The sequence below is a fragment of the Dermatophagoides farinae genome, chromosome 8 (genome assembly GCF_024713945.1).
Source record: "Dermatophagoides farinae isolate YC_2012a chromosome 8, ASM2471394v1, whole genome shotgun sequence".
Taxonomy (NCBI): domain Eukaryota; kingdom Metazoa; phylum Arthropoda; class Arachnida; order Sarcoptiformes; family Pyroglyphidae; genus Dermatophagoides; species Dermatophagoides farinae.
This window is the reverse complement of record NC_134684.1, coordinates 1,122,338-1,144,638: the sequence shown is the minus strand read 5'-3', so window position 1 is coordinate 1,144,638 and position 22,301 is coordinate 1,122,338. Positions and strand designations below refer to the sequence as shown.

The 22,301-nt window shown below is 30.4% G+C and overlaps 4 protein-coding genes across 8 annotated transcripts; 2 read left to right on the top strand and 2 right to left on the bottom strand.

Annotated features, from left to right (window-relative positions):
- Positions 1-20: 20 nt before the first annotated feature.
- Positions 21-1,302, top strand: LOC124495956 (cyclin-dependent kinase 2). The gene is given in 4 exon segments (XM_047059404.2): positions 21-255; positions 257-279; positions 342-419; positions 479-1,302. Coding segments are annotated over 4 exon segments (927 nt in total). The 5' UTR covers positions 21-147; the 3' UTR covers positions 1,197-1,302.
- On the bottom strand, positions 1,177-2,369 carry LOC124495957 (uncharacterized). The gene is made up of 2 exons (XM_047059405.2): positions 1,952-2,369; positions 1,177-1,884 (listed from the first exon to the last, which is right to left on the bottom strand). The coding sequence occupies exons 1-2, from the start codon at positions 2,148-2,150 to the stop codon at positions 1,448-1,450; spliced, it is 636 nt and encodes a 211-aa protein (XP_046915361.2). The 5' UTR covers positions 2,151-2,369; the 3' UTR covers positions 1,177-1,447.
- A 2,614-nt stretch (positions 2,370-4,983) lies between these two features.
- On the top strand, positions 4,984-15,418 carry Gad1 (glutamate decarboxylase). 2 transcript variants are annotated; one of them, XM_047059252.2, is made up of 10 exons: positions 4,984-5,551; positions 6,192-6,428; positions 12,256-12,346; positions 12,455-12,561; positions 12,683-12,801; positions 13,191-13,442; positions 13,504-13,647; positions 13,704-13,903; positions 13,968-14,115; positions 14,181-15,418. In XM_047059252.2, the coding sequence occupies exons 1-10, from the start codon at positions 5,488-5,490 to the stop codon at positions 14,352-14,354; spliced, it is 1,536 nt and encodes a 511-aa protein (XP_046915208.1). In that variant the 5' UTR covers positions 4,984-5,487; the 3' UTR covers positions 14,355-15,418. The 2 variants fall into 2 exon arrangements, with proteins under 2 accessions (XP_046915208.1, XP_046915209.1); XM_047059253.2 differs by having other exon boundaries at positions 5,015-5,551; positions 13,755-13,903.
- Positions 15,419-15,597: 179 nt separating this feature from the next.
- LOC124495748 (uncharacterized) lies at positions 15,598-22,067 on the bottom strand. 4 transcript variants are annotated; one of them, XM_075733570.1, is made up of 7 exons: positions 21,936-22,041; positions 21,577-21,762; positions 19,974-21,402; positions 19,259-19,523; positions 18,853-19,197; positions 18,545-18,787; positions 15,598-18,471 (listed from the first exon to the last, which is right to left on the bottom strand). In XM_075733570.1, exons 4-7 carry the CDS (start codon positions 19,311-19,313, stop codon positions 16,259-16,261), a joined length of 2,856 nt encoding a protein of 951 aa, XP_075589685.1. In that variant the 5' UTR covers positions 19,314-19,523; positions 19,974-21,402; positions 21,577-21,762; positions 21,936-22,041; the 3' UTR covers positions 15,598-16,258. The 4 variants fall into 4 exon arrangements, with proteins under 4 accessions (XP_075589685.1, XP_075589684.1, XP_075589686.1 ...); XM_075733569.1 differs by having other exon boundaries at positions 21,577-21,822; positions 21,936-22,005; XM_075733571.1 differs by lacking the exon at positions 19,974-21,402 and having other exon boundaries at positions 21,936-22,067.
- Positions 22,068-22,301: the final 234 nt, after the last annotated feature.

Below are 22,301 nucleotides of genomic sequence, written 5' to 3'. Positions count from 1 at the left end.
TGCAAGTGTGTGTTGTCAGTGTCTATTGAATATTGATTTTTGGAGGGAAAATGACAATGTGCTTGTATTGCTGAATTCAGAATTGAACTCAGAATTTACACATTTTTTTTATAGATCATTTGTGTTTTGTTTTGATAAACAAAAAAAATGCCTCAATCAATTGATAAAAAATATCGAAAAATTGAAAAAATTGGTGAAGGATCATATGGAATTGTGTACAAAGCAATTGATCAAGAAAATGGTGGTCTTGTTGCGTTTGAAAAAAATTCGATTAAATTCGTGAGTAATCATAATGTTTTTTGATTGTATACATATGATCATTAATATAATGGTTCAATCAGCGATTCTGAAGGTGCTCCATCGACTGCCATTCGTGAGATATCGTTGCTAAAATCAATTAAACATAAAAATGTTGTCAGGTATTTGTTGTTCATGTTCATGTTCATTCAGTTAAAAATTGATTTTTTTTTCTTTTCAGTCTTATCGATGTCATCCACTGTGACACTAATCTATATCTGGTTTTTGAATATCTAAATCAAGATCTGAAAAAATTACTTGACAATACATCAACGAATGGTTTACCATCTAAATTGATCAAAAGTTATGTTTGGCAATTATTGCAAGGAATATCTTATTGTCACGCAAATCAAGTCATTCATCGTGATATGAAACCACAAAATCTTCTTATCGACATCGATGGCTATATTAAGATTGGTGATTTTGGTCTTGGACGATCCATTATGATACCTATGCGAATTTATACACATGAAGTGGTTACATTATGGTATCGAGCACCAGAAATTCTTCTCGGTACACAGTATTATGGTTTTTCTGTCGACATATGGAGCATTGGCTGTATATTTGCTGAAATGTCTAGTAAAAAAGCTCTTTTTTCTGGCGATAGTGAAATCGATCAATTGTATAGAATATTTCGAACATTAGGTACGCCTGATGAAAAATTATGGCCCGATGTTGTAAAACTATGTGATTATAAGTCAAATTTTCCTAAATGGAAACGTCAAAATATGAAAGAATTGTTACCAAATCTTGATGATAATGCAATCGATTTATTGAATCGTTTGTTGACATATGATCCAAATCAACGTATACCAGCATTAAAAGCATTGAATCATAAATATTTTCATGATGTATCTAGTTGTTTACCAAAAGATTATGTTAATTTAGAAAATTATTGATTGATTTTATTGATTCTTAAAAAAAATGCTTACATCAAATCAATTTTTTTTTGTTTATGAATAATGATGATGATGATGAATAAAATGTATATTGACTACCTGAATGAATGAATATTTAGTGAGTATTTATGAATTATTTATGTTCAAAGCTATTCGATATATATATGGTTTATATGAGTTGATTATATAAAATTGAATGATGATAATATATAGTGATTATAATTATAATCATATCATATAATGAATGAAATTTAAAGTTCAGTTTTTCCTGGACTACTTGATGAATGGAACAATCGTGTTATACCAGTTGCATAGCCAAGTGTAAACATGAATGCCAACGATGTAATACCATGTGATAAAACGAAACCAAATGTACGATATTTTGGATGAATGGTATAGCCAACGATGTACAGGATTCGACCAGCGACAAAACAAAAAACCATATATGGAATGAAATACATGTATTCCGAATGAATATAGACAGCCAACGACAATTGACAAATAACATTCATGAATGTCTGTTCAAATGTATTGGTCAATATTCGAACCGATTTTTCAATGTAAGCTTCATGTCCACTCAACGGATTCAATACGGAAGTTTGCATTCGATTCATTATAACATTCAATACGCAAAAATACATTGGAATCATTGTAAATGGCTGCATTTGTAATGTGTATACCAGGCGATCTATTGTGACAAATATTTAGAATAGAGATAAATATATTGTGTGGTTAATTCTAATAAAATTACTCACCAGTTACCGAAATTAGTTTTGGAGTTTGGACAATCAATTTATGAAATTTGAAAAACGCAAAAGTCATGGCCACAAAAATCAACATACTGACAGTTACATTAATCATGGCAAATTTATTTGGTATTTCATCCGATTGTGATCGACCACCAGCCATTTTTCGGCCTTGCATTCGAGTCATCGGTGGTTTAGCTGAAGACATTTTTTTTTTACTGAGGAATTTATAATAATCAATTTATTATTATTATTCTGGATAATAATTCAAAAAAAAAATTGAAACCAGGGACCAAAAATAGAGTCGAAGGGAAACAGAGACAGAGAGAGAGTGAAAGCTAAACGTTTGGAAACAAAGTCAAGTCCAATTTTCAAACTGACTTAAATATAATGTCGGGTAACATTGTACTCACCACTATCTGTTTCTGTCCAACACCCGCCGTATGTACTATAGTGCAAACACACATATCTGCTGTAAGCATACATGCATGTACCTCCCTCCTCTATCGTGTACATTTTCTGGTTACAACGGTCAAAATTTATTTGGAACCAATGCCACTTGATGGCGGTATTGTCATCTTATATTTCCAAACAAAAAAAACAAAACAAAAAAAAAATTTCTCGGCTTTTTCAAAAAATTTTATTTTTGAATCAATCAATGAAAAAAAAAATTGAAATAAAGTTTTTTCTCCAAATTATCAACCAAGCCATATGTTCTCATGTGTTTAAAAAGTTTTTTCTTTTTTTTTTTTGATTATAATCAAACTATTGACCAAACTAAAAAAAAAAAGGTTTTTTTTTGCAGAAACAAAAAAAAAATTGATTTCATTGAATTGCCAAACAATCAAATGATACCCACAAATTACAGTGATCATTCATTTTTGATTGTTCACGTAATTTGGTTGCCGAAATAGACACGAGCATAAACTTTTTTTTTCTCTCTCTGTTTGATTGTGTCATTTTGTGTTTCATATATGTGAAAACAAAATGGTCGAACCCGATTTGATGAAAAAGCAGAATAAAAATACAAAATATAGTATCTATAGATTGAATTCTCATTCCAAAATAATCAACATTCTATGGTTTAATAAGCTGTTCAATGTCATTATTGAAGTCATTTGTAATGGGATTAAATTGTCCACACACTCTAAACAAGCAATCCGTCTTCCGTGTTTGAAGAGAGAGAGAAAGAGATCACTAGAATTCGAATTGAATATTTGATCAAACATACACACAGATATAATGCCAGTTTTAAACGATCCACATCCATTCGATCCATAGTGTACGTGCTCAAGTACATTGAGTTTTGATTCATTTTCTCTCTGCAATTTTAAAAACATCTGATGATGTGAGATAGAGAGAGAGAGAGACATTTTCAGATGTCTCAATAGCATTCAATCTTCTGGCATTGAATATGCAAATTTATCAACAATAATCTGCATTTTTGTTTTTTGTTTTTTGTTTTTTTTTTTTTTTTTTTGGTTTGTCATCTGTAAATTCTTCATGTGATCATCACGAAGAGGATGAAAATTCGATGAAAATCAATGTTTGTCTTATGCGGTCTCTATTCAAATTATGTCATTAATTAAAGGTTATATATAGATGACAAGTACAAAATCTGAATAATTTTTCTGATTACCGCCTATTCACCATTTGTCAATTTTAACATACAAATTGTTTTTTTTTATTCTTGAAAATCTAGTTCTCAGTAAAAAAAATGATGATGATGATGATGATGGAACACCCCAACAGATTTCTCGTTCATCTTCGATCTATCATGCATTGATTATCTGACAATCTGTGTCCAATATATAACCATATATATTTGCATTCAATTTTCATTATCATAAGCTGTGTTTTTTTTTGATGAATAATTTTCTCAAATTTCGTAAGAATAATAAATTCTGTACGATTCTTATTGGAAAAACAATAGCCAAAAAATAATTGATAAATAGATGCTGGAATAATGATTACTGTGAATAAAGTGGTAAAATAATTTCAACATAAACGATTCACATTTGATGCTACTTTGACGTTTGTATGTTTTTTTTTCTGTTCATTTCAATTTTATAAAACTGGGCTGTTTTTTGCCCCAGTGATGATAATAATAATAATTCGTAAATGTTAAAGTTGAATTTAAAGAAAAAAAAATGAAATCTGAATTTTTTTTTCTTCATCCTTATCGAATTGGTGGAAATGCCAAACCATCATTATCATGGCCCTTTGCCATTTACTACCAGAAAAAAATATGGCCTCATTCTCTCACTTGGTTTTCAAATTACACGCACATACACACACACACACACACACACACACACACACACACACACTCGTATTACATTCACACATATTTTCTGGTCAGCATAATGATGGAGGGGTTTTTATAGATTATTACAATGCTGTGATGACGACTATTTTTTTTTTTTTGATGATGTTCATGATGCTATTTTTGGAACATGATCACTCACACACACACACACACACACACACAAGGTCCATATTGGCCTCGATTATTAATGTCAAACATTTACTTTCTTTGGTTTTACTTTCTAGGATTCTTCCAAACACACACACACATTTTATTATAGACGGGAGTCATTCGATCGGAAGTCACTAGTCAGTGATTTTTTTTTCTTTATGATGACGACTATGAGAAAAAAAAACTATTAGCTATCCAACAACTACAACAACAACAACAGAGTAATAGGTTTACAGGCCAGCAAAAAAAAAAAAAAAAAATCTGGTAAAGATGATGAGATTTCAGAAATCTCATATTATGTGTGCGCATATAACTTTTTTTTTGGTTCCAAAACCAAAAAAAAGGCGTTGCTTGGCACCATCTTGGCTCGATGTGATTGGCCAATGATTGGTAATGTTGGTAATTTTGGTTTTACTATGCATTGGAATGATATATACATTTTTATACGTCAATGTTTTTTTTTTCTTTTGTATCATCCCTCAAAAATGCGTACGCGCATTTATTTTTACAAACATTTCTTTATTTTTTCCTATTGCTTTTCACTTTTGACCTTCATATATATGGATGGACCATCATCATCATCATGGATCGTCGAATTATATAATAATAATCGTTGTGTGTCCATAACATTTCGATTGATGATGATCATTTTTTGTTATTCATTCAACGAATATCCACCACCACACACACACACACACACACACATACACACAGACAGACTAATCATAGTCTAGTCGAAGACCGGAATTCATTTTTTTTTTCGGTCATCGATGAATTTGTTTATTTTTGTTTAGTTTTATCATTTTGTTATTGTTTTTGTTTTTGTTGTTGTTGTTATTGTTGTTGTTGATCATTGTCCATAGATTTATCCAATCGTTGAATTGATAAATTTTATCAACAAATATTTAAAGTAAAAAAAAAAATAATCCACTACAAATCCATCCGAAGAAATGTTGATTGATACAGAAACCTAAAACTTACCACCAACAATTTATCGGTCTACGAACACATACGAAAAAAATCAATCAATCCAATCAAATCCAGTCATCAACATATATTGTTCAATATGCAAAATTGTAACAATACAAATTCGGCCAATTTGGTCGATCTAAGTAACATCTATTATACAGGTATGGCGGTATTTTTTTTTGTTATAACTAGCTATAATTGGCCCTAGATAACAACCCGACACAAGTGATAATGTGTGAACATTTTATACACACGCACACACAGTGAATGAACGAGATTAGGTCTAGTGTGATTTAGTTTTTTCGATTTTTTTTTTTGATTCCCATAAGGGACTCGAAATTCGGAGGTTCATATCGTTCGTTTGCAAATACACATTCATCCATCCTAATGAATGATATTGATTCACGATGATGATCATAATGATGGTTATCATCTTACCACACCAGTCAATTTCAAAGCCAACAAAAAAACTACTTCATAATGTTGTCTGTATCTCAATAAATTTCAATTAATCAGATTATTGAATGACAATGATTGTCGTCTATATTTATTTATTTTTTTTTCTAGAAATTAATGAATGACCATTGGTTAGTTTAATGATCGTTAGTTTGTTTTTTTTTTTTTTTTGGTTTTGTTTAGTCACTTATAATCAATATATATTACACACAATGACAAATCGATCGATCGGCATATGATTTGTGATTGAAATTGTAGATTTGAGCTACTGCTTTTTTGTTTCATTTATTTTTTCAATTTCATTTCTCATTTGTAATTTTTCGTGTTTTTTTTTCATTCAATCAGACATTTTTCCAATAAAAGAAAATTCTTCATTATCAACAAGAGAATTTTTACAACGAGTAATCGATATTTGTCTGGAATTTATTGACGAATCAAATGATCGATCTAGGCCAATATTACGTTACAATGATCCAGACGAGATGAAAACCAAGTTTAATTTCAATATCGGTAAAGAGCCAATAAATCTGGAACAAATTGTCCATGATTGTGCACAAGCACTTTACTATCAAGTTCGAACTGGTAAGTTTTTGATTTTTTTTTCTTTGCTTTTTTGCTTTTTGCTTTTTGATTTCTTTGTCATTTGATACATACATACCATACATACAAAACAACAATATAATTAGTCCATCATTATGGAATCCATAATTTTTTTTTCTTTTGCTGTTGACTACTATGGTCTGTTTTTGTCATTCTTTTATTTTATTTTTTTTTCTGGCCATCATCATTAGCCAGGCCCCCCAATCTAACAAAATGAAAACAACGACTAGAGTGTAAATGTCATATGTTCAGTCAGTAAATGAGAGACATAGAGAAAGATATAATTTGAAATGTTACGATGAAATATATTGATGACGAACGAATAAACGAAACACACAATATAATCTGAATTTGATGATTATAATTTATGTATTGGTGAACAAACAAACAAAAAAAATTGTTTTTTCTCTTTATTCACAATGATGATGATTTTTATATCGACCATTGGTTGTTTGATACACACACACACACAGAGAATATGAGAATTTTGTTCATTTTTATTGTATGGCCATTCTAGTGAAAATTAAATATGATCCATTGAATATGAACGACCATTGCAGCCGCTGTGTGTGTGTGTGTGTTGTGCAAACAGAGATGGATAGAAAGAGAGAGAAAAAAAAATATCATAACGAAATGTGGCAGCAAGTGTCGACCAATTTCTCGGTGTAATGCTGGAAATTTTTACCCGATTCCCGAATGCATACACAGATTTTTTCGATTGATGATGCGGCAACTGCTGCTTTGTGCTATTTCTAGCGCGAAAATTGATGAACAATTACACGTTATTTTGAACACATACGCACGTTCGTTCACCAAATGTTGGTTCGTTTCTTTTTTTTTCTCTCTCTCTCTCTCTGTTTGATGGTTCGATTCAACGAACCTAGAAAACAAAAAAAAAAAACAAATTCCGTGGTTATCGACCATAGCAATATTGCTACTAAAATAGTACGTTTTATTCTCATCGTATACACACACACATACACACACAAATTGTTCATTCATTTTGGAATTTTGTAGGGACTTTCTCTATCAATTCGGGTAAATGATTTTTTTTTCTTTTTGACTTTTCTATTCTTATGTTCCCAACAGCAGCAGCAGCAGCAGCAGCAGTTTGCTGCTTATGCAATGTTTGTTTGGTATAACAAAGCCGAAATTTTTTTTTTTTATTCTTCTTTGCCACTGTCTGTGTGTTCTCGTAGTTGTTCAAATCTCATCTGATATTGATGTTATTTTCATGTTGTTGTTCATAACATTATTCTCCATTCTGTTGTATATTCATCATCATCATCATTCCAGCAAATCATTCAGCCATCGAAAATTTTTCAATTATAGCCAATTTGTATATCATAGTTGTCGTTGTTTTGTATAAATCCAATAGACAAAAAAAAACAATCTAGATATAATCATCATTGTATTATGTTCAGTATAGTTTATATGATTGTTTTTAGCTGTGTAATAAGCGTTCTCATTTCAAGCGGAAGTTATCCAATATGGATGTTATAGATATGGTTGTGTAAATGTTAAATATATAGGAAACCAAACGAAAAACAAAAAAAAACAATAATAATTATACACTAAATCATTCTAAATCCTGGTACTAGTAAATTCAAAATGATTCGGATTTGGATCATTTTTTTTCTTCTTTTCATTTTGCTTAAAGTTACCAGTAGTGAAAAAAATGAAAATTGGGCGTATACGCGGCCATACCAACAAAACTATCAATTTGAAACTTGAATTCATTCATATCGTATATACAAATAGATTCCAAAAGAGAGTGAGAAAAAAAAGTGGAACAAAATAAAAATGAAAACAAAAATTATAAGCAGCTTATTACATTTTTTTATATGCTTAAGATTTCTGTGCGAAATTTCATCGAATTCATTTTGAGATTTGCTTTGTATCCAAAAAAGAATTTATCTTTGCACCAAAAAAAAAAAAAAAAAAAAAATGTAGCAATATCTATGCTGTGTGTGTGTGTGTGTGTGTTAAATATGAAATTTGATGACTGCTGTTCCAAGAAGAATGAAGAAAAAAAATCGAATTTCAAACCAAATAAAAAAAATCGAATGAACTGTGCATCAGGCAAGAAAAGCGTCCGTCAAGCGAACAATCATTTTTTGCAACCATTCACCACCACCACCTCCTCGTTATATAATGATAGCATATTATTGGAGAGAGAGACTTATAGAATCTCAAGTATCATAACTGTATTTTATTCGAGATTTTATTTCAGAATTTTTTTTCTTTTTTTTTTTTTTTCTTCTCACAAATCATCAGCCATCGCCATTTGTGTATCATCAATGGATGATGATTATATGAAATAAAAGAATGATGATGATGATGAGGATGATGGCTGCAATATGACGCGCCATAAAAAAAATGGGCCCTGTGAACTGATGATGAAGAATTTGAACGCGTTTTTTTTTCACTTCCCCTTCTACTATACAATGAGAATATATATATATAATGAATTATGATACATGTCAAAAACGTGTCAGTAACGAATGAATGAATGAACGATTGAACGTACGTACGGCTACTGCCTGCCATTATCAGTTCACATTTTGGATTGTCGTTGTCGTCGTCGTCGTCGTCGTTGTTGTTGTTGTTGTTATCAAAAAAGAAAAGCCCGAAAAAAAATGTGTGAAATAAAATTAATTTGTCCATGAAATGAATGAATGAAACGTTTTTTTTTTTACTTTCTTTGGTCGATTATTTTCATACACTATGGTCCTTAACAATGACATTTTCAATCTGTCTGTGTGTCTGTGTGTGTGTGTGTGTGTGTGTTCAAATTTCAAAATGTTACTTGATTTATCATTATCATTTCAATCAATGTTTGTTTATATATTTTTTTTTTTTTTTTGGTTTGAATTTGTTTGATTCGATCCATATATAAATGAGCCATATGGTCATATATATAAATGATCCATTCAGAATTATACGATGATGATGATGATGATGGTATGCATACCGTAGGGTTCAATTGAAAAAAAGTAACTGTTTTTTTTCCATTTGAAACCAACAATATCCCGATACACACACACAGACATTCCATTCATTTTGGAAAATATCCATTTATTTTTATCTTTATTGTATGCCTGATCCAGCAAAAATTTTTTTTCTGGAGATTCTTTATGCTGTTAAATTCCAGAGAATTGAATATAATGTGTGTATATGTGTGTAATAGTCATCAAGAATCAAAAGAATTTACATTGTTCTCTTTTCTGGTTAGCTTTGGTCCACATATTTTGTTTGTTGTTGTTGTTTTTTTTTTTGTTGTTGATCATTGAGATTGGATGCGGCAATGGATGGATGAATGATATGAATGAATGAATGTTGCCAGCCATAATCGACAATTAATTTTTTTCAAAAGATTAGACTATCACCGTTCTATAGTAGTCAAAAAACAAAAACAAAACGTTACAAGATAAATTTTTGAAAAGTTTCTTGTCACAAATATTTTTTTTTCTGCATCAATTCAATTCAAGCATTATGTTGGGATTACCAAACAAACAAACAAACAAAACCATCATATAGGTATTTTATTCGCTTCGATGGCTACGTTTTTTTATTATGATCATCATCATAAAGTACCATTTGATTGAAATTTATACATTAGACATTTGAATTCTAATCGCTTCGGCAACAAACAACAACAACAACAACAACAACAACAACAACAACGACAACGAGAAACAAAGTCTCAAATCCTCTAGTCATCATGGAAAACTGATTCCATAGAACTGGGCGTTCTATTTTTTTTTTATATTCATCTTAGACTTGATATACCATGCACATATACTTTATTAAAATCAAAATTGAAATGACAGAGTGTGTGTGTGCGGTTCACTTATCAAAAATTATTCTTCAAATCAAAGAATAATTTTTTTTTCATCGCACACACACACACACACACACACTTGCAAACCATTTGAATGAATCAAGTAACAAATATTAATTGTGTGAAAAACTCGGAAACGTTACAACACGTTCCAAATGATGACTAAAAAAAAAAATTTTTTTTGATTAAATATATGGTGGTTGGTCGGTTTGATTTGGTTTGGTTTGGTTTTTATTTCGCTGTTAAATAATGATTGTACATTGATGATAAGATTTTCATTTTGCAATGATGATGAAGTCTATATTGTCATTGTGTGAGCAAGAGAAGATTGGATTATTTTTAAATAAAAACATCAAACATCATCATCGCTATCATAGGAAACCAACGCCAACAACAACAACAACAACAACAATAATAGCTACCGGGCACAATTTTCCAAGTTGTAACACACACATACACACACATTGTATTGTATACAATAATAATAATGGTATACTAAATTCTGGTAACCACACATACTAAACCGGAAATTACGAAAAACAAGTTTTTGAATAGCATCATCATCATCATCATCATCAGCCACAACAGCAGCGGTATGAATGCTAAATGAATGGCTTGGTTTTTTTTTCGGCTTTACTGATAAGAAATTTACGTGATCCATACACACTGTTCTACACACACAGTTCGCATTTTTTTTTTTTTGTATTGAATTCATCTACTTTTTCCGTTATAAATAATAATTGAATTGAATATACAGCAAAAAAAAACCAACAAAACATAACAAAATGACATTATAATTTTTTTTTTTCATTATTGGTTAGCCTTTTTTGATTTTGGAAAACATCAAATCAGCAATTCAAAAAGGAAAAAAAACAGTAGTAGCGGTGATGATCATAATTCTGGAGTGTATGTATGATCTGTGTAATTAGCGAACAAAACAAAAAAACTAAAACTAAATGTCCATATATTATGAGAAAACACAGCCCAATAATTTTCACTAATTTTTTTTAACATCTTCTGTGTGTGAGATTTTATTTATATATAGCAAACGATGATTCTAGCGATTCTGTTATGTGTGTATTGTGTGTGTGTGTATCTCTATAAAATAAAATGCATTGAAAATGAATCTTGCGCCGTTACTTTTCAACATTTACAAAAACAAGCATTTGTGTATATTTTTTCACCATCATCATCATCATTCGAGTTATGGAATTTTGTTGATAAGAAAATGAAATTAAACCGACTGTAACTAGAATATTCTGGTGCATTTTTTGTTTAAATGTCACAATATAAATATAATATATAAAATGAAGATGAAGAAAAGAAAAATTGATATATTCTGAATTATTGATTCAAATTAGAAATATGAGGAATTTTTTTCTCTTTTTTTTTGGTTTTTCTTTTCTTTTCTCAATGATATTTGAGAACGTACACGCGTTTTGAAACAAATGAAGAGAATGAGAGAGAGAGAGAGAAAGAAACAAAATGTATAGAAATATTGGTTCGTTGGTTCACTAATTTCCGTAATATGAACTATAGCTTGCTCCTCAATCACTAGACGCGTGTTTGTACATTCTCAATGGACAACAACAACAACTAAAACAACATTTAAATCATATCAGTAAACAACAATTACATATACTAAAGGCAGACAGTTTGTGTTTGTGTCTGAATGTGATAGACATTGATTTCGACTTTTTACCCCAAAGGTTAATGCCTGACGCACGTCATTACATAGAAAAAAAATAGATTTTTTTCCCTTCAATGATAAAACTTGGCTTAAGAGATTATACTTTACAACATTCTAGATGATTCTACAACAACAACACAGAGATTCATTCAGATTCAATGTTGTTGAAAATCAATTTTATTTGGAAAAAAAATACCAATCATTTTTCGATCAATTCGGATTTATTTTTATTTTATTTTTTTTTTGCCATTTTCTTTTATTATCTCTTGAACTAGCTCATCCCCATTATTTCAATCAACTATCATGTGGATTAGACATTGTTTCATTGGCCGGTGAATGGTTGACAGCTGCAGCCAATACAAACATGTAAGTTGTTTAGGTTTCAAGTTCATTTTGACTTTTAAAAAATTGATTGTAACTTGTGTCTTTGTTGATGATTAATGAACGATTTGATTTTGATTTTCGTAACGATAGGTTTACCTACGAAATAGCACCGGTATTCATATTAATGGAACATGAAGTGTTGAAAAAAATGCGTCATATCATTGGATTCTATGATGGTGATTCAATTTTAGCACCAGGTTTGTTTGTGAATCTGATTTTTTTTTCGTTGTTGTTTTTAGTTGTTGTTGAAAAAAATTGACATGTCTTTTATTTTTGTGGACAAATTTTCATTTCGTTTGTTTGTTTGACAATCTGAAGGAGGTGCCATCTCCAATCTATACGCTGTAATTGCTGCCCGTCAAAAAATGTTTCCAGAATATAAATCCAAAGGACTGAGAGCATTACCACAGCAGCTGGTGCTCTTCACATCTGAACATGTAAGTCATATTTTTTTTCAGAATCCATAACTTATACACACTTATATGGAATGGATTCTGTTCATATGTGTGTGTGTGTGTTTGTGCAACATACGGACAGAATATATTCTTCATCAATATGGACGACAGCTTGCTATTATTCAATGGCCCGAATTTTTTAAAAAAAATAGCCAAAACAATACGTGCCAAATTGCCTTCGTTAGCATTATTTTCAAATGATTTAGGATTCAATAAACATACATACACTGTCAGTTTGAGAATAAATATTGTGTTTGGGCTTATTTTTCCGGACAATTATTTTTGTTTTTATTTTTATCAAAACAATAAATGATTGATTCGAAAATCTATTTTTTATTTTTTTTCTCTAACAAATTGAATGAATATAATAGAGTCATTATTCAATCAAAAGTGCTGGAGCTGTATGTGGATTTGGTACGGATAATGTTATTGAAGTACCATGCGATGAAAGAGGTAAAATGATTCCATCGGAATTGGAAAAACTGGTCAAAATTCAATATGAAATGGGAAATCGACCATATTTTGTTAATTGTACCTGTGGTACAACTGTTCTTGGTGCATTTGATCCAATTAATCCGATTGCTGATATTTGTGACAAATATAATCTCTGGCTTCATGTTGATGTAAGTTTTTTTGGCGTTAATTTTTCTATTAATTGCCATGCACACAATTTGAAACTAATAGGCAGCCTGGGGTGGTGGATTATTGCTATCATCGAAACAACGACATAAATTAGATCATATAGAACGAGCTCAATCGGTTACCTGGAATCCACATAAATTGATGGGTACATTACTACAATGTTCTACTATTCATTTTAAACAAGATGTATGAATATATTTGTATTTATTATTTAAAATTTCATCATCAAAAAACTATTACAGGGATTGTTGCTAGAAACAAATGAAATGTGTGCCGATTATCTTTTTCAACAGGATAAACATTATGATACTAGTTATGATACTGGAGATAAAGTAATTCAATGTGGCCGCCATAATGATATATTTAAATTATGGATTATGTGGCGTTCTAAAGGCGATAAAGGATATGAACGTCATATTGATCATTTATTTGAAATGAGAGAGTATGTAGTTATTATCATATTATAAGACATAATTGCTAATCTTCTTCATCTCTTTTCATTTCAGTTACATGCTCAAAGGTATCAAAGCAAGAGGTGATAAATTTCACATGGTACTTGAAAATCCAGAATGTGTTAATGTAAGCTTTTGGTATATTCCATCACGTCTTCGTAATGTTCCACATGATGACGAACGAATCAAAGAATTAGGAAGAGTAAGTGTTGTATGATATTACAATGAAAATAAATAGACTATACTAATACTACAATTCATAAACAGATTACACCCATTCTGAAAGCACGAATGATGCAAAAAGGAACATTGATGATTAGCTATCAACCATTGGGCGATATACCAAATTTTTTTCGCAATATAATATCCAATTCTGGCGTACAGAAAAAAGATGTTGATTTTTTGCTTGACGAATTGGATCGTCTTGGTCATGATCTTTAAAATCATAATATAAATCGATCATTCAACAATCACATCGCACATATAGTTTGATTTATATTTATTTATTATTATAGTTTATAGAAAATTGTCGTGCAAATTGAAACATAAAATAAACTCACCACACCATCATATGTAGTTTTAGTAATCATCATCATCATCATCCTTATCATCATCATAAATCATCATCAAGCTCATCTTTAAAAAGGCAGCAATATTATGCATTAAAGGATTGCATATGTCAATCAAATCTTTCAAAATAAGAATATATAACGAAAGAAATATCCAAACAAAACGACAAAATCACGTCAAGTCTTCCAAAAAAAAACGAATCGAATCGAACAAATTCGAATCATTCGATATTCTTTCGAAAAAAAATCTTCCAAAAAAATGAAAACAACACACATATCACATCATTTACACACACACGCTAATCAAACTCATCCTTAGTAAAATCATCAACTCGTACCCTTTTTTTAGAATCAACAAACAAACAACAACAAATATGACCTTGTGCCAAAGAATATGAAAAAACATATCAATTTTCATCGATACCAAAAATAAAAACACCGCTACAAAACCCTTATTTATTTATAGATACTACACGTTCACTTTTTATTTCATGTGTGTCCAATTGAATTCAAATTGCCCTCGCGTTTTGTTTTGTTTTGTTTTTCGACGATTCTGGATTCTGTTTTCTGACTGATCTGAATATATATATCGATAACTAAAACACACACACGCTTCAATATTGTTTTCTTTTTCTATGGATTTATTTTTTAAATTTAATGATAATAATTCATCTCTTCATATTCCCGAGCCAGAAATGTTTCATTGATTGTTTGTTTATCCGAATTTAAAACACAAACACATACATACCAAGCCAGTGAATGAACCCTCATCATTCCCTTACTTACATTCCATCAGTGTGAATTGAGTATTGAAAAATTGTTTTGAAAACATTTAGTTTTTTTTTGATTTCTTTTTTTTTGAATTGTTGTGATTAGAATGTATTTTTTTGTGTCTTGAATTAAATTAAATAAATAAATAATAATTCGTTTGACCAATTTGTTGTAATGAATATATTCTATAACAATAGTGGTGCTCTCTATGGAGATGGAAACCTGAAAATTGAATTCGAAATTTTATGGTTTTATTTTTTTTGCAACAAGATGGCGCCACCATTGTCAAACTGGATTTATATTCAACCGGTGGTTGTACACACTTGGACAGTATTAATTTTGAAACAAATAAATTTATTAATTAATTAATTTTTTATTTTAGCTTCACAACTTGTAATGAGAAATGATGATGATGATGATATTAAGAATATAAAAAAAAAATCTAAACATTATTTATTATATATATGATGACTTAGAATGAAAATCAAATAAACAAACAAATACATATGGATTTTTTTTATGATAATGAAAGAATCGATAACAAACAATAGATTGATGTGTGTGTGTATGTATGTATGTATGAACGATCATTATCGGTGCATATCGGTCATGGATATAAATCAGGCGTTATTGCCATAAATTTTTGTGGAGAAGAATTAGAACATCATAAAAAAATCACAATCACAAAAGAATAGATTCACAAATTATATCATTATATAATGGTTGAATCCTTACAAGTGATATATCACTACTATTAATTGTTATGTAATGGATTGGAACTACCCGTAATTGAAGAATTATCCGTACGTAGTTACAGCAAAAAAAAAAAAAATAGCGCTGTTAATCGTTGTTGTAGCATTGTTTATTGAATATTGTTTCACTTGCTGATCTTGTGAATTTGTCGAATTAATTGTAAACATTGCAATGGATCCGGCAAAATATCAGTAGTGGTAACAGAAAAAAAGTAGAATGCCTCGTTGTATCTGATGAGATCATATTTGTTGTTCATGATTTTGTTGGATCGAAATTATCTTGTGACTTTAAATTTTTTGTTGTGTTAATCAACGACGTTGGTAATGATGAACATGATGATAATGAATGTGGTTGTTGTTTATTTTGGTAGATTGTCCAATCGAAATTAAATTTTTCACGAAAAAAATTCAAGAATCGATTCTGTTTTTTTAAAAATCGGAAAAAATATCGATGCTGATGAGTGGAATCGCGATATTTGTTTACATCTTTGATACGAACGATTGGTGGTTGAGGAAATTCACTAGCCACAGCTTCCGTAGGATTGACATGATTTTGCACGAATGGAATCGGCATAGGTGCTGTTGAAGATCGAATCAAAGATCTATTCTCCATTGAATCTAGTACGTTTTGATGTACTATTTCATTGGAATCAAGATTCATATCAATAATAGTGTCGAAATTAATATCGGATTGTTGATGATAAGTTTGATTTTTAAATTTCAATCCTTGTTCAAGAATTTCATCATCATGTTCATCAATTTCATTGATCATTAAGTTACGTTCAAGGCATGGATTACGTGCATGATATGGCTGTAAAGGTAATGTCAATTTATCTGATGATTGATTCGAATTGTTAATGTTTAAATTTTTCTCAATAAAATTTGAAGAATGATGCAAACGTTTAATGTTGTTCAACGATCTTTGCTGCTGATGAAAATAATGTTTATGGTGAGGATGATGTAGAAGATGATGGTGATTATTGAATTTACCATGTAAGGAATTTTCGAATTTATTTATGTAACATATGTTAGCATATTCATTTGGCAAAATGATTGATTTATTGTTGCTATTGTTTTCTATTAGTTGGCCACCACCTGCTACCGTTTTTTTCTTTGATTTAAAATTCCATTGTTGTTGATTCTCTTTATCAGATTCTGTTGATATTTTTTGATTATTAATTCTATTGTCGAAATCCACTTTATTCGAATGTTCTTGTAGGAAAGCTGCAATGACATAACAGCTTGATAATGTCTCCATTTTGTGTCGTTTCCATAATGTTGGCAGTTCGCTGATACGTTCGTCAATACAAAGCGAAGTAAGTCGTGCATCTGGTTCATGATCCCAACATTCCGTGATGGTTTCTTTCAATAATCGAATTGCAAAATTCGAATCTTTCCAAATATCTGGGAAAAGAGGACGTGCCTTATGTTTGTTGACCAACAATCTCATCTGATCCAGAGTAGGTGTAAGACCAATTTCATGTTCATACGGTAATTTATATGATGGTACATCGATTCCCTGATATAGATCGGTACATCTGCTGGCAATTTCCCATAAAATAAGGCCTAAGGAATAAACATCTGCTTGTTTCAACAATGATTCGGTAGGTCGTAAATTGATTGAAGTATCCAATATTTCTGGAGCAAGATATCTAGCTAGACCGGATCGTAATTCATAATCAATCGCTAACGATGGTCGGTGGTGATTAGAATTGGGCAGAAAGTGGACTGCAAATTGAAAATCACAGATCATACAGGTTCCGTCGGCTTTGACAATCACGTTAGCTGAACAAAGATCACAGTGAGCTATACTGGGTTTGTTTTCATTATCGCCATGAATTTCAGTATGAAGATAGGAAAGACCTTGTACTAATGATTTAAATAATTGACACATTCGTATCCAATCGAATGTATGTTCAGACAGATATGTTTGCAATGATCCATAATGGCCATATTCGATAAGTAAACAATGTTCAATCTGTCCATTATCATTGATTCGATCGATGTTTCCAAAAAAATTCGGTAAATTCAAATGATTCATTAATGGTAATGAATAAATCTGCGATTCATTTGTCCATAAATGTTCATATTTTGAATCTGTTGAACATACTTTGATAGCAACAGTAATATCATTGAATTTTCCTTTCCAAATGCTTCCATACTTTCCATGACCAATGCTTTCAATAAAATTCAAGTTTTCTTGATGAGAATCTTTTGATTGAAATGATGATTGGCTATAATGGGCTTTTTGATTCGAAAAAGAATTTGATGATTCAAGCAAACGCAATGAATCATTCGTTATCGTTTGTTGTTGTTGTTGTTGTTGACGTTGTTTGGTCATTTTTTTGTTAACATAGATTGATTTAAAAAATTTGGCCGATATCATCGTGAATACAAAGAATATTATACAGACGAATATTATCAAAAAGATGAAATGATTCTCGATATCCTTTGAAAAATCGTATTCTAATCATTGTGAAAAATAAGATAAATAAATAAACAATTTGGAACATTAATAATCATAATATATCATTCTTACCATTCAAAGTGTTAGAATCGAGATGCAATAAATCATTATCATCATCATTATCAGAATTAACTAGATCATCATCACCGATAAATTGAATAGAATAATCTATGTTGCACATATCACCCGAACAGCAGCAAAAATTTGTAAAATTATCATCATTATTCAATGAAGTTTCAATGTTTTTCAATGGAAAGATGCATTGTTTGTGATTACAATTAAAAAAATTACGTAAAGATAGTTTATCAGCACATCCTGTCCAAAAAAAAAATATTGAAATTACACAAATGTGAATGACCAAATAATCTATTTGTACATACCACTAGTAATTAATCGATAACGACTGTTGTTTACTAAATCAAATGGATCATAAAACCATAATGCAAAACAATGTGTTGAACAGGAAATAATTGAAACACCATATTCAGTATTATCATTATCACTAATGCTTTCATCATGATGATCAACATCGTCGATAGGTTTATTATTATTTGTCACTAAATGTTTTTGGCCGATGACATTATTTTGTCGTCGAATGTTATCGTAATAATTTTCAAATGGAAAGAATTTATTCAATGTTGATTTCGATAAAGAAGCCGATAAAAATCGCGACTCCAATGATGATGAGGGTTTATAGTATGCACATTTTAAAGCATTTGAGATACCTTTAAAGTGTAATAGTAGTAGCCATCATTGAATTAATTAAAATAAAAAAAAAATTTTTACCTGAAAAGTAATCAAAAAAGATGACTAAATAAATCGTCCAAACTAAATAGACCATAATGTTTATGATGATATTGATGATGATGACCAAGGATGGATAAGTTGACGATGATCATTAATAATAATAACAATTGTTTTCAGACGAATCATCGATGAAATTTTGAATGCTGAAAAATTCTTCTTCTTTTAATTCTGCTTCAATTTTTTTTTTCGTGTGTGGATTTCGAATTTTTTTTTGTTTTCTATTTCCAGAATGTCAGTCAGTCATCTATTTTTGAATAAATAAAAAAATGGTAATTAATATAATGATGATGATTGAAGGACTAAATAGAAGAGAAGAAAAATTCATGAAACACAAAAATCCAGACAGATTGAATGATGATGATGATGTTTTAAATCTTAAGATTTATAATATTTACATATTTGACATTCTGTAAAGAGGAAAAAAATTAATCTCATTTTCCAGGTTGAAAAAAAAGAAAAAACCTAAAATTGCCAGTCATTTGAATAACGATCATTCAACAAAAAAAAAACCCAAAACAGGTCAATACACTAGCACTAAAAATTATAGTGGAAATTTATTTTTGGACTTTCAATGTCAAATATATTACACACACACATGAACATAGGAATTTCCGATCATTAACATATTTTTGACAACAAATTAATCAGATTGAATTTAACCAGATTGCAAATAAATAATTCTAACGGTCATTACCATTTTTTTCTTTGGTTATCACAGTGATGGTGGTGGTTGTTGTTGTTGTTGTTGTTGACAAAAACATAAATGAACCAAACAAATTGTGTGTATGACCAAATAGAGAGATAAAAAATGTATTTATCGAAAGAAAAATAAAGATGAAACAAAAACTTTGGAACAAATGATGATGATGATGATGATGATGATGATAAATAAAATCACTTATACATTTGTTCAATAATTCATCACAATGAATCATAAATAAATAAATAAAAATAAAAATAAAAAATAAACCTCAATGGCAATATATAATACACATACAAACAGATGAACGGAAAAAACTACCAAAAAAAAAAAAAAAAAAAAACCAGTGCATTTAATGAAATTTTGCCATCATCATTTTGGTCGTGAAGTTTGAAGCGATTTGCAAAATAGTGATGCTTGTATATATATATGATTATTTGGGCAATAGGCATTCAAGCAGACAGACACACACACATACACAATCAGTCTGCATTTGAACTAAATATAATACTGGCAAAAAAAAAACCAGACACCGACATCGATCGATGTCGAGACAAACACATCACATAAATATATATATACAAAATTCATACTTTATATACCGCCACACTGTATTAGCGCACATATACAACATAATACTTGGCTTGGTTCGATTTAGCGTCATCATCATCAATACAATATATATCTGTACAACCAAAAAAAAAAAAAAAAAAAACAGACACAAACACAGACAAATAGAAAGATTCGATTCGAATCTTCAGCTGGTCTTCATGTCTCCAATAGGATGGATATTCGTTTGTTCTATCATTCTTTTTTTTCCAATGAAAAAAAAAATTTAGATTCACAAAACTGAATAGAAAAAAAAAATTTTATTAAAAAAAAAGCTAAACGACAAAGCAAGAATCCTGATTCGGTCGAATCATTCAACATCTCCTACAATAAAAAAACATAATGAATCGCTGCCCAGTAACAGCAGCAGCAGCAGCAGCAGACGAAGCAGCAGCAACAGCAACGATAACAACTGACTTTTTACTCTTTTTCTCTCAACAATTTATACTTTTTGGTATGATCCGGTTGTGAATGTGACCTCCTCTCATTTCACTATTTCTTTGATAATCATCATCATCACCATTACTGGACATTCAAACTGCCTACCTCACCATCACAAACATCGACAAATAGATACATCGAATTCATAGAAAAAAAGAGATTGTTGCCAAGGCCTTGAGATGTCAAGACACCTTTAAAAGAAAAAGAATTTCGAATTCGAGTGTATATCAAGAGCTATAGCAACAACAACAACGACAACAGCAACAAAAATCTTGAAACATGAAAGATCCATTTATATGGTGGTTGGGGGTTGATGGGTGGGATTGGATAATTTTCATCATTCGATTGAATTTCATTTGAATTTGTTATTATTCTAAATAGATGAACGAATAGAATACACATTAGATAGAATTTTTGATCTAATAGAATGGCCAAAAAAAAAACAAAATAGGAAACAGCCATGTTTCATGCGTATGTGTGTGTGTGTGTATCAGGTTCCTTTTGTTTTATATACAGGATTTTAGAATATATAAAAATGAAAACTTACATTTTGTCCGTTCGGTCGGCATCGAAAAACTGTGTGTATCCGGGGGGTAGAGAGAATTATATACCATGCACACAACCACCGTCATCGTCATCGTCGTCGTCGTAAGCCAGTATTTTATTCTATTTTTTTTGCTTTTGTTTAATTTCATAGAATTCTGGATGTATTCCACCGAATCGAGCTTTGGTTCTATAATAATAATAATTTTTTTTTTGGGTAGAAAAAAAATTTAGTTTTTTTTGTAGGTCACTTTATATAGGGTGTTATAATAAAAAAAAATAAATTATTATTATTATTATTATCATTATCTTTGTCTATCTTCGGCGCAATCGATAAATGTGAACTAAACACTAAACACTTACTCAATCTTATACTTGATCTTGACTTGCGGCTGGCTGGCTGGCTGGCTGGCTGTCTGGCTGGTTGGCTGGCTGGTTGGCTGGTTAGTTACAACACACAAGCACAATCGAATACAAGACAGACAGAAAGAGAATATCTTTTTTTTTCCACTTTTACACCACCAACACAACACCATTCATTGTCTGATGATGTAATGAGACAGTTCGAGAATAATGGATCATGCGCATTTTTCACTACATACACACAAAAAAACAAAAAAAAAACAAAAATGAAATCTCCGGGGGTCATCATCATTATTTCGGACATAATATTTGTGAATGTTGATAACCAATTCGTTTGGTGGTGGTGGTTATGGTGGTGGTGAGGAG